A 12,596-nucleotide genomic window follows, 5' to 3' on the forward strand; every position below is an offset into this window, starting at 1 on the left:
AAATAATTTTACAACAATAAATATATCGCTACACGGATAAAGTGGAGGTAGAGGGGGAAATCTTGAGACAAAATGACCAGTATAAGGAGTAGGATAATGTGAAACCATATATTCCATCATTTTCTCTCAATTCTTTCTATTATCTTCTTTTAATATGGCTTTCATTTCTTCTTCTAATTTGGTTATTCACTCCTTGACCTGTTTTAGGACATTCACTTCAAATTTCAGCATCAACTACCTTGGGTTGGATTGTTGTGTGCTTAGAGTAGAAGCAATATGGCTCAACCTTATTTTTCTTTATAGGCATACTATAAACCTGATTCCTATCGGGTCTATTTGTTACTCCAACCGCAACCGAGGATCATGAGGAGGATGGGAGGAAACATCTTTATACTTTTCAAATATTGTGGCATTATATGTTTTCTACAAAACAAAGAAAAAAAACAAGTCCATTATAATTTAAAAAAATTACAAGAATTAAAAACAAAGACTTACAACGAATGCTTATATATTCTCTACTATCTACAAACTTCTTCACCATTTTTCCCCTATTTATTTTTCTTATATGAGTTTTCTCATATAACTCTATCAGAGTAGCTTTGCACCTAAATTGTTACTGATGCAAAATAAATAAATTGTTAAAAAGTATAACAAATAAATAGTAAATTAAAATATTGAAGAAAACATAATTTGAAAATTGTTGTCAGGAGCTTTGCATGGTTGATAAATAAGAGCAATCCACCAATGTCCTTGCTCACCAAACCATTTGTTGTTTTGGTTCTGTGACTTGAATCGCGAGTGCCTTTTAAATTCTTCAAATTTTGCCCTAATATTCTCTATGACGTGACTCAGTTTATACTTTATTCATGCATCAACGTCATCAGAGTCAGCTTGATTTTTTGTATATTTATGGGCATCAATCACAAACCATGCATTAGGGTACAATGATTTTATATATATATATATATATATATATATATATTATCTTACCTTAAACAATCCCCAACAAATATCTATATATTCATCCATTCAGATGATCTTGAAGTTGGTTCCATTGAAAATATGGTTCCTTGAACAATGATTTCATTACACCTGTGGTATAACATTCAACTTCAATGTATGTAAACCTGCTAAACAAATTCATATAAAGTCAGTCATTTTTATTTAATGTAAATCTTAAAATAACCCAATCAAAATAAATAACCTCAATACATAACTTATATTGAGTGGTCGATCTTCTATTTTGCAATAATTTTATCAGGATATGGATCTCTTGAAGATGGGATTCCACCTTTGCTACTTGAAATGAACAAGCCTTGATTGGTATCATGTGCATTAGATGTCTTTTCATGTTCGACACCTAAATTAAAAACATGATCACCGATATCACAAACACTACTGTTGGTTGAATTGGAAGTAATAATAGCTCTCTTTAAACTTCTTTCTCAACATCTCAGAAATATAACACAAGTTAATTTTAGGTTTAATAATATTCTAAAGAATAGGACCGAACAAGTTCAAACAATACAAGCTCAAGCTTAGAAAAAGTTTGAAAATACTAATTATGCAAAATACAAGACAACAACTAATAAACATATAAATATAGGGTTTCCATAAAGAGAAATATAGGTGTGATTTTTATATGCAAGGAGCGATTTAATGTACATACATACAAACATTAATAGCACAAATCCCTTATAAAAAAATCAATTAACAAACATTAATAACCCTTCATTTCTAAAATCAGCAACCATTAACAACATAAATCTCTTATCAACTAAAATAATCAACAATCAAAATTAGCAACCCAATCAATAATCAAAATTTTCAATTCTATTAACACACAAAACAAATACCATAACACTAAAAATAAGAACCCAAAACACCAAACCCACTCCGAAACTAAACACCCTAAACATAAACCATCATAAAAAGATTAAAAAAAAATAAGAAATGACTTTGTAGGGATTAAAAAACTTACCCTTGAAGATTTTGAGAGAGATGGGCTAGGCGACTACGAGAAAGAGGGGTTGGGTGGTGAAAGCTAGCCAACAGAGAGAGAGAGAGAGAGGAAAAACAAACGTTGGGGGTGGCAAGGAGAGAAAAGGGCAGTGACATTTTGTTTATTTTGAGTAGCTGAGATGAAATAGGGAGAAAAGGGGGAATTGTTAGGTTAATACCTGGATTTGCTAATGAAAATTCCATCAGTATATTGACATGCCAATAAATAATGATAAATTTTTTTGAATATTTTTAATTCCATCAACAATTCCATCATCGTTTCTTTAACCTATTGTAATTTTCTAATGAAATTGCATGTTCATCAACAATTTCATCACCATTTCATAAACTTACTATAATTGTTTTGATGAAATTGCATGTTTGTTGACAATTCCATCACCATTACACTAAACATGTTGTAATTCTCCAATTAAATTGCACGTCTGTCGTCAATGTCATTGGCATTTCACTATTTCTTTTAGCTTGTTAAAAGTATCCACCCAACTTAAATACACCACAGCAACATCACCAATCATTTTTAAGCCAATATTTGCCAACATTAAACCACAACTACAATAAAAAAAAATACACTTTAAAAATGCAAAAAATATAATGCATTAGAAAGTTGCAACAAATGTGTTATACAATGTTAATTTTATTATATAATGATTGTTTTACATTTAAATCAATGCAACACTTTTTAATCATAATCCTTCTTGTAATTTTCATCATCATCTTCGTTGAATTCAAGCTGGTCGATCTCATAATCTTCACCTTCTTTTCTATGTCCACTGGTACTCAACATTATATTTTACTCATTAACATCAACATAAATGTTTTCAATGACATGAAAATTTGGATTATTTAACTTAGTAGATGAAGCAACTCGATATGAATCAATTAGCTCATCCATTTGAAATATATTGTCTCCCCCCATTTACTTCATTGTTACCATGTTCAACAACTTCAACTTAGACATGACTTATCGGTTTGGTTTTCACAATAGATAACCAATCGATTTTATTGTGATCCTTTTTAAAGGAAAGAATGTATGTATAATACACTTATTGACATTGTTTGATAAAAACAAAAACATCATTGATATTGCAAAGTCGACCTCTTTTATTTATTTTGATCATACCATAGTGAGGATCTACTCTAATTTATCTATTGATATCATACCAATAATATTTGAATAAAACCAATATATATTAATCACTGTGATATCGCAATTCAATAACCTTTAGTAACTTGCCATAATAATTAACTTTGAACTCATTGGAAGTCGAACATTTACACAAACCTCACTATTGTATGTCTTTTTATCATTACTATACTTTTCAGTATGAAATGCATATTTATTAATGAAAAACTCATTATAACACTGAACTTTTTTTTCAAGACCCAAAGATAGGAATCTTAATCTATCAGTGTTGCCTCTCATGTTAAAAACATGGTTAAAGTTAATTAACAAGCATTAACTATCCAAGAAAAATACAATTAAATCTATTATTAGGATTTATAAATTATTAAATACTTAAATATTTATAAATTGTTCATCTTGTAATTGAAAAATTTAAGCTTCAACAGCATTTGAATTTTAGGATAACAAAAATTGATGATGTTACCTGTAAGAAAGTTACAGGATTGAATCTACATGAATTATAAGCAAAAATGGTTTAAAACTATATAATTGTAAAAATTGACTTATCAAATAAAAGGTTTCAATTCATTACAGTTGAATAACATATAATTATGTACTTGTTTGAATTCAATGTCTATTAAATTTCTTCTCTTTACTACTTTATTTGATAATGGTCGTTTAGGATGGCAAAATAATGACAAATTTTTCCTTAAAGGTAGTTCACCACCACTATCATGTTATAAAATACAGTTGGTTCTTGTTCTCAAATAAGGCTCAAAATAAAATGAGGTAAATGTTAAAGTCTTTTTAACAATATAAGTCTTACATGTTGTAGACTTAACACATGCATTTTGTTTTTTTTTTGTTTTTTTAAGGTTGAATAAGTATTTACATGTAAGTAATTAGAGATAACAGAATGTTTACAAAAAGACAATGGACAATTACTTATAATGCATTGAATCCCTATCCTTTCAAATTGATACATCCATCTATATTATATAGGTTGTCTAAATTTTGCCTTATACAATAAATGTATAGGCAAATGCTTTATTGAGTTAAAGAAGGGAAAGAAAAGCTCATTTTAAATTTGCAAATTGTATCAATAATATTTGTTTTAAATTTCTCCATGCAGTAGGTATGTAACTTGCTCGAATAAATATCTATAAAAAGGTGACTAATCTTTATTAGTATATTCCATACCTTTTTTGGTAATAAATCCTTATCAATAATTGGAATGAGTGTTTACATAGATACATGATAATCATAACTCGTCATTCTATAGGTTATACATTCTCCTAAACTTACCAATCTAACTATGTTTGAAGCATATCCATTAGAAAATCACAGTCTCTTAATCCATTCGTAGATAAGAAACTATGTATCATTGTCAAAGGAAAATGTGGTTTTGAGCTTTACAACACATAAGTCATCATTAAGCAACTCTATATTTTGACAATCATAATATAAAGCTAGATCTATTATTGCTTTTATATTGTATTTTATTTTTCATTTTACATCCATAACGTTGTTAAAAATATTATCAACATATTCTTCTTGATAAACATGATATCTAAATTTTCATGGATAGCATAAATCTTTCAATAAGAAAGATCCTAAAATATACTTCGCTTTATCCAATTATAGGTTACACCAAAATTAGAAAACTTTTATTTACCAGAATGGAAATCAAATACAATAACTTTATAATGTGAAACCATGTCATATAATTTCTTCACCCAATAGTATTAATGGTGTAACATCCCTTTCAAATTTACATTCTAGGAAGTCATTTTTATTGTTTCTATATCAATAATGACTTAGTAAGAACCTCCGATAGCAACCAAAAAATGAAGCTTTATCATCATTTATTAAGGTAAAGGTCTTATTATTTTCTATACAGTATAGACAAATAAAATTTTCATATATGCTCCAATCTGGAATCATCACATATACAGGAAAATGACTTATATTCCATATCAATGTTGTTTTCATCTTAAATTTTTATTTTCTTGAGGCATCACGTGTCAAAACCTCGACTAACCATAACTAATTCAACTCATCATTCAACAATCAAAGACAAACATCTATATTCCTACATGAAATGTAAAGAGCAGATATACCATAGACAAGAACATGAATTTTAACTTTATACACATCCCTAAAAGGCAAGTTATATATTGTTAGTATGACCAACCAAATGAATAAGGTGCAATAAAGGATCCAAATTGATTAATCTATATGTACACAAGCCAAGAAGTACATTTCGTAGTTCCATTGAAAATTAAGGATACACATTATTAAATTTCAAGCTTTACTATCAAAATAGAGCATCATGACTCCATCCACTATATCATTTGAATGATGTCATGCTATGTTCTTAGCAAACTTTGAAGACATAAATAATTGTTATAATCTAGGAGTGATTGAGAAGTCTTTCAGATTTTTATGTGACAAATGTGATTCCTCTACCTCTATTGAGTTTATATTGAGCACACTGACAGGTTTTGTACATTCATTGTATTACAACATGAAAAATCTTGGACACGTATCAATTTTTTGATACCCTAGGCCAAGAGGTTTCATCATGGATTTTTCAATATAGAAGTTCTTTTTCAACTTATTCCTTTAAGGTAACATGTTTTTAGCCCAATCAATGGTGTTATTATAATTGGCTTCACTCAACCCATAATCTAACTTGATGTTAAACACTCGTGCAATGGTCAATAATTTATTTTGAGTTATACAACCATCCTATCAAAATCTTTTAAAAGTTTAAAAAATCTAGATGCATCTACATTTGGTTCTTCATTTAAAAAGATGTTACATGAACCTTCACTTGAATAATCATAATCCATTTCCATTACATTCATCACTATACTCCAATAATGATTAATATTATTATCCACAAACCTATATATGTTGTGAAAATTAGAAGTTGAGCCAACCATCTTTTCTAACATAGTTTCATAAGGAACATAGGGTTTTCCTTGTGCGAACCTATATAAGTATTTCTTGAAGAACCTTTTTTTTAAGTAGATGCATGATAATAACATCTTTATGGTTAAAATTTTTATTTTTACTCTTCATCCATGGATATTAATTTTGCTTGCACTAATATTCTTCAGTTTAGAAAGTACAAAATTAGTAAAACTCTCAACCTCTTAAAGATAATCTTGTCTATAGAACCTTTCGGATAAATCTCGATACATCCAAGAGCGATCATTCATTACTTATGAAACATAAAAAGAATAATATTGATTTTATCAATTCCATAAAAAAATCAATTTCCCCTAAATCTTCAACTTAATAATCAAATTGACAAAATATGATTGTTATCCATTAAAATAACTCATTATTTCTTTAATTATAACTTATATAAGTTACAAAATCAAACTCAATTTCATCAAATGACAACAAAATTCAATTTCCCTTAAATCCTAAACAAACCTTAACATACAAATCATACATTAATGCAAAAAAATTATCTAGAAAAAAGCTATAAAACACTTAAATATATAAGCAAAGTACAAATACTACTAAAAAATTCAATAAATCAACCTAAAACTTAAATGAATTATATATAAAAAAAAATATGTGAGTTTGCTTACTTTGTGTATCAAAGCTTCACAAAAAAAATCCAATGATGATTGTTGACACTACTGATAGATGCACATCTATGTTGGGGGTTTGGGGTAGCTGAATTTGTTAGAAAATAGGGGGCTGCTAGTATTTTTCTTGTAGGAGGTAGGAAAAAAAAGAGTAAGGGGTATTTAAAAAAAAATCAAGAGTTTATAAATGAATTGGGACGAAAACAAAGGCTTTAACTACATAGGTTATAGTCATAGCGAAAGAACTAGGAAAAGTAAAAACAAGATCCAAAAGCCTAACAAGAGTAGATGAAGAAAAGAAGCAACCTGAAGCCTAAAGCCCAGAGCTACAAGAACTGCAAGAGCATTAGAGACATCAAAAACCAAAAGAGAAATAGAGAAGCTACAAAAAAGGGACTACACCTAAGGAAGCAGCGAGCAAACAAGGAAAAACCAGCAACGTAAGAGCTATCTTCGAGCAAAACAGGAACAATAGCACCTCTATTAAAAGAAAAAAGACCATCCAAAAACTGCACCCAGAATTAAAAAGGCACTTGGCCGAAAGAGAACCACAAACACAAGATCTATTGTAATGAAGCAAACGCCAACTAAACAAGAAAAAAACAATAACAGGGGAATACAAGATATAAGATACAAAGAAGCAATCAGATCAACGTACAAGCAAAAACCTAGACTACCTAGAAGGGATGTAACTGTCAGTTATAACTTATTTACATTTGCCAATAAAATTATTTTTTCAAGAATTCCATTGATAAATAATGACTTGTCAATATTCTGATGGAATTGTCGATGAATTATTTATTTATTTCATCTGTAATTTTATCATAAATTATCTACAGAATGTATTTTGTTGTTATTTATATCAGAAATTTTCAATAGAATTTCTTTGTCACTATTTCTATTGGAAGTAGCCACAAAATATTATCTATCAGAGTTTTTGTTATTATTTGTTAATTTTCTAGTAGTGATACTCATGTAATGATGCATTGCATATATATATATATATATATATATATATATATATATATATATATATTGTGACAACTTGTTACATTACAAGCATATTCTGTAATATTGTAATGGTCCATTATATTAAATTTTTAAAAGTTACACAACTAAATATAAGAATATAATGGACTCATTATATCCAACCAAACATATCCTAAAAAGTAAGAAGAGAGGAAATGGCATCTTTTTCGTTAGAAAATGGAGATTGACGTTTAAATATGTACTTAAGGGATATCTTTTACGCATGAAAACAAATAAATTCTCATTTAATAAAGATTAAAATTTTTGTCTTTTTTTTTAGAAAGAAGGGAAAATGCAGCTTTATTTATAATAGGATGGAGAAAAGCTTTTCAATCTTGGGCAAATGTATTATCATCTTAAAAAGTAAGTTGCTTCTTTTGACCACTAAAATGGGAAGCACTGGACGTTCTAGCATTTCAATAAAATGCAACAAATAACGAGCAAAATAATTTTTGATTCCTCGACTACATACAGTACTCCTCCGATTTATCAAATTAAACCGCCTTAATTACATATCAAATCATTTTACAAACAAATAAATTTACCGAGGCGCTGGAGAACATTCAACATATCCAGCAATCTCGATGTATATAGTAACAAATTAATTAATTAACAGGCTGGTGGAATGGTATCAGCATCAACCTCAGTTAAAACAGTGAAGAAAGCATCTATATTGTGCCCACATGCACTCAAACTTCTTGGGATGATTAATTGAAGAAGAAGAAGATGACGATGATGACGACGACGATATCAGAATCACAGGAGCTTTGGCCCCCCAGTCACACTCCTGCACTGAGACAGTGTATCACGGACGGTCCTATCAATGGCATTGCCTAGGGAAACGTAACTAACCTTCTCTCTTTCTCTTTCACCAAACATATACTGCACTATCTCTGACTCTCTGCTATCTAGCCACTGTATGCTAAATTGGGTCTTAAACTTTAATTATAGTATAATCATTTCAATACTTGTTCATGGACTGTAAAGGTAAACAACTTTTCAATCTTCCCTTTTCATCAGATCATCAATATCATATCATCCTTAAGTAAAACAAACAATCCTATCAATTACCTTTTTATTTTACTTTTCATGCACCCATGCATCACCTTGCTTTTACTTAGTTAATGCTACTCTTCCTTGTTTCTACTATTTTATCCCCAATTATTCTTTTACTCTTGCAGTTACCTTTTCTTTTCCTGCTGATAATTCGAGTTTGAGCTCTAAAGGCTACAAAGAGAGACGCAATCCTACACATTCTTATTATACAAAGTAGCTCATATACTCTCTCTCTTTCTCTCGTGTGTATATATAGATACACCTCTCTTTTTTTACCATTTACCATCGTGCGTGTGGTACCGATGTGTCCTGTGTGTGTGTGAGGGAGAGAGGTGTGGCCCATTATTGAAAAATATATGGCTGACCGACTTTCAGCAAGAAAAAAAAAAAAAAAGGGGGACGAGTAAGGCCAAGATAATAAGAGAGAGAGATATTCTCTTTACTCAATGGTTTTTGGTCTTTTCTTTTGAAATCAAACAAAGGCAAACCAGATCTCTGTAACAAGAGTCCGAAGTTAATTTGGACTATATTTCTTTTTAGGAGGGGGTGTTTAGATTCAAGCTTGAGTTGTGTTTTTCTTGTCTTTTGGCAGAATTAGCTAAAGAGTGAAGTCAGTATTTGAATAAACTAAACACTTACCTGTTTGTGTTGGGAGAAACTCTTGCTTTCTTTTGTTTTCTTACGGTTTTTATCCTTTTTCGAAAGCTTTGTTGAGTTGTTGTGTTTGGTTCAATTTAAGTAGAAATGATGTCTGGTGATGCTTTCTCACTACCATCTTCAATAGCAGGGTTTGCTCAAGACCAGAATAATGCAAACCCTAACCCTAACCCTAAAACTAATCCTAATCAAGCGGCCAAGAGGAAAAGAAATTTACCAGGAACACCAGGTAAGTAGCATGCTTAATTTCTTATTTTTCTTGGTACCTAATCTCTTAGTTAGTTATCGCGTATGTACAAAACTTACTTTAATTGAATAGTAGTCAAATAAACTGTTTCTATGTCGTCTTCACAGATCCAGATGCTGAGGTTATTGCTTTATCTCCGAAGTCTCTCATGGCTACAAACCGGTTTATATGTGAAATATGCAACAAAGGATTTCAAAGAGACCAAAACTTGCAACTTCATCGAAGAGGTCACAATCTTCCATGGAAGCTAAAGCAAAGAACCAACAAAGAGGTACGAAAGAAGGTCTATATTTGCCCAGAAAAGACCTGCGTTCACCACGATCCATCTAGAGCTCTCGGAGACTTAACTGGCATAAAGAAGCACTTTAGCAGAAAACATGGGGAGAAGAAGTGGAAGTGTGAGAAATGTTCAAAGAAGTATGCAGTTCAATCAGACTGGAAAGCTCACTCCAAGACTTGCGGGACTAGAGAGTATAAATGTGACTGTGGGACTTTATTTTCCAGGTACTAACACTGTTACTACACACACTTGGTTCTTGATTTTCTGTCATTGATTACGTAGCAGATGAAATAAATGTTATCCCTTTGATTTTTCTTTTGAATTAAATGATACTTCATTTATGATTATACTTGCTAGGTAATCATAATAAGTGCTGATAGATCAAATTTTGAATTGGGGTTTCTAATATATACCAAAACAGGAAAGATAGCTTTATCACACACAGAGCCTTTTGCGATGCCTTAGCTGAAGAAAGTGCAAGAATCACTTCCGTTCCAGCTGCAGCAAATCTAAATTTCAGAAATGATACGGTAGATTTGCCTCATGGATTTCCTGACCGGCCGGGAGTTCCAGATATCGCAGGCATTCCACAATTCAATTCAGGTTTTGGACCTGATTTCAGTGGCATGACTCCAGGAAATTCTCTTGGTGTTGATCAACAAAAGCCTGGACTTTCTCTGTGGCTAAATCAAGCCAATTCACATATTAGTCCCAATTTAAATCTTTACGTGCCATCGAGTTCTAGTGGTTTGCCTGAAATGGTGCAAATGGGATCAGCCAATCTCTATGGTTCATCGTCCACCGCCAATTTTGGGAATTTAACCTTATCTGGACTCCCTCATGGGCTAAAGGAAGAAGGTAGTAGTAAAGCCAATATGGTGAATACATCAGCTTCTTTGTATTCTGATAGTATTCAGAACAAGCAATCAAAGCCAGCTGCAGTGCCCAATATGTCTGCCACTGCACTTCTACAAAAGGCAGCTCAAATGGGTTCTACAAGAAGCAACCAATCTTTCTTTGGAAACAATTATGGACTAATGAGCTGTTCTTCTTCTTCTCCTACAACAAACCCCATCTCTCTCAATCAAAATCCAAACGAGCTACACCAAGTCTTTCAAAATGTTAAGCAAACTGCAGCCGAGAGCCTAACAACAACAAATAGTACTGTAGCAATGAGTGATGCAATGATGGGTACATCAAGCAACCTTGATCAACTTATGATGCAAACAAGTGGAAAACTACAAAATGACCAGACTCAGTTGAAGCATCAAAGAGGTTCAAATTCTATCGAGAGTGGTTTAACAAGAGATTTTCTGGGTATGAGTAGTGAATCCAGTCGTCCATTTTTACCACAAGACCTAGCGAAGTTTGCTTCAATAAGTTCAGCCATGAGCTTGAACCATTTCACTGTCAATCCTTGATGATCTTGCACGCTACGTGAATTGCATAAGGCCTGTTTTAAAATCCCGGCTAAAACAGCAGAGTGGGGCTCGGTAGAAATGGTGGTGAAGGGAAGGGCAGCTCGTGATTACTGGTGGTGGCCCAGTGCATGAAACATGTCAGAAAAAGACCGAACAATGAACAAACTCCAAGTCATGCATGTTCTCCTTGTTTTTCTTGTTGTTTTTATTTTCTTGTTGTTTTATTTTCTGTCTTAACGCTCTTATCGTATACTCCTACTTGGATCATTTTTTCTTTCTTTATTGAAATTGAAAGGCACGGAAAACAACGACATATCGCTGACTGATCGTCAACGAAATCCGGGTACCTCGTCAACGTTGGTGGGTTTTTGGAAGAAGGAAAAACCAAGTCTTTGTTATAGTTTAAGATCGAAAACAATGTGCACCAACTAATAAGTTGGTGTTCCATTTGTTTAATATATATTATAATAATCGAAGTCTTGGGGAGATTAGGCTTTACACGTCTCTCTCTCTCTCTCTCTCTCTCTCTGGCTAAGATCAAGCTGTGTACACGTGTATTCTAGGGTCTCTTTTAACTAGGGAGAATCTAGGTAGTACTGCGTATGGCGAAACCCTTTTGATTTTTTCTAGTGTTGATTATGGCCGAAGGAAGCCTAGGAAGAAATTTAGGGGTCAAGAAGAAGAAGAAGAAGTATGATTTGTCGAAGGCAGTATGATGGGATTGTGAAAATTCCTCATTGACTAAAATGGAATTAATGGTTTTTTTCCCCATGGCAATTAAGTCATTATTGGCAATGAGAGTTAATCAAGAGTTATACGTCAAAATGTCAAGTACAAAACCTATATTTATCAACCTAATAAATCTCGGAAAGTAGACATTGATTTCTATGAAGCAAGCGATATGATACTCGTATGCTAGTTTCCTTCTAATTCATATCATAACTTACTAATTAAAGCAAGGCAAATAATGAAATAATAATTATCTCAAGCATGTTTGGATTAAAAATAATAATTAACTCAGGTATATCCATGAATGAAAATTCCTATAAGAATAATAACTAACTCATGCATGATCAACTTCCTAATTCCTATACATACATGAGAATAAAAATTCGTATATTCTAGCTAACAATTCGGTCGTCCGATCCACCCA

At 31.7% G+C, this 12,596-nt stretch overlaps 1 protein-coding gene across 1 annotated transcript; it reads left to right on the plus strand.

Moving 5' to 3' along the window:
- Positions 1-9,126: 9,126 nt before the first annotated feature.
- Positions 9,127-11,710, plus strand: LOC133689866 (zinc finger protein JACKDAW-like). Its single transcript, XM_062109941.1, has 3 exons — positions 9,127-9,724; positions 9,850-10,246; positions 10,444-11,710. Exons 1-3 carry the CDS (start codon positions 9,583-9,585, stop codon positions 11,441-11,443), a joined length of 1,539 nt encoding a protein of 512 aa, XP_061965925.1. The 5' UTR covers positions 9,127-9,582; the 3' UTR covers positions 11,444-11,710.
- Positions 11,711-12,596: the final 886 nt, after the last annotated feature.

The sequence above is a fragment of the Populus nigra genome, chromosome 3, assembly GCF_951802175.1.
Source record: "Populus nigra chromosome 3, ddPopNigr1.1, whole genome shotgun sequence".
NCBI classification, from domain to species: domain Eukaryota; kingdom Viridiplantae; phylum Streptophyta; class Magnoliopsida; order Malpighiales; family Salicaceae; genus Populus; species Populus nigra.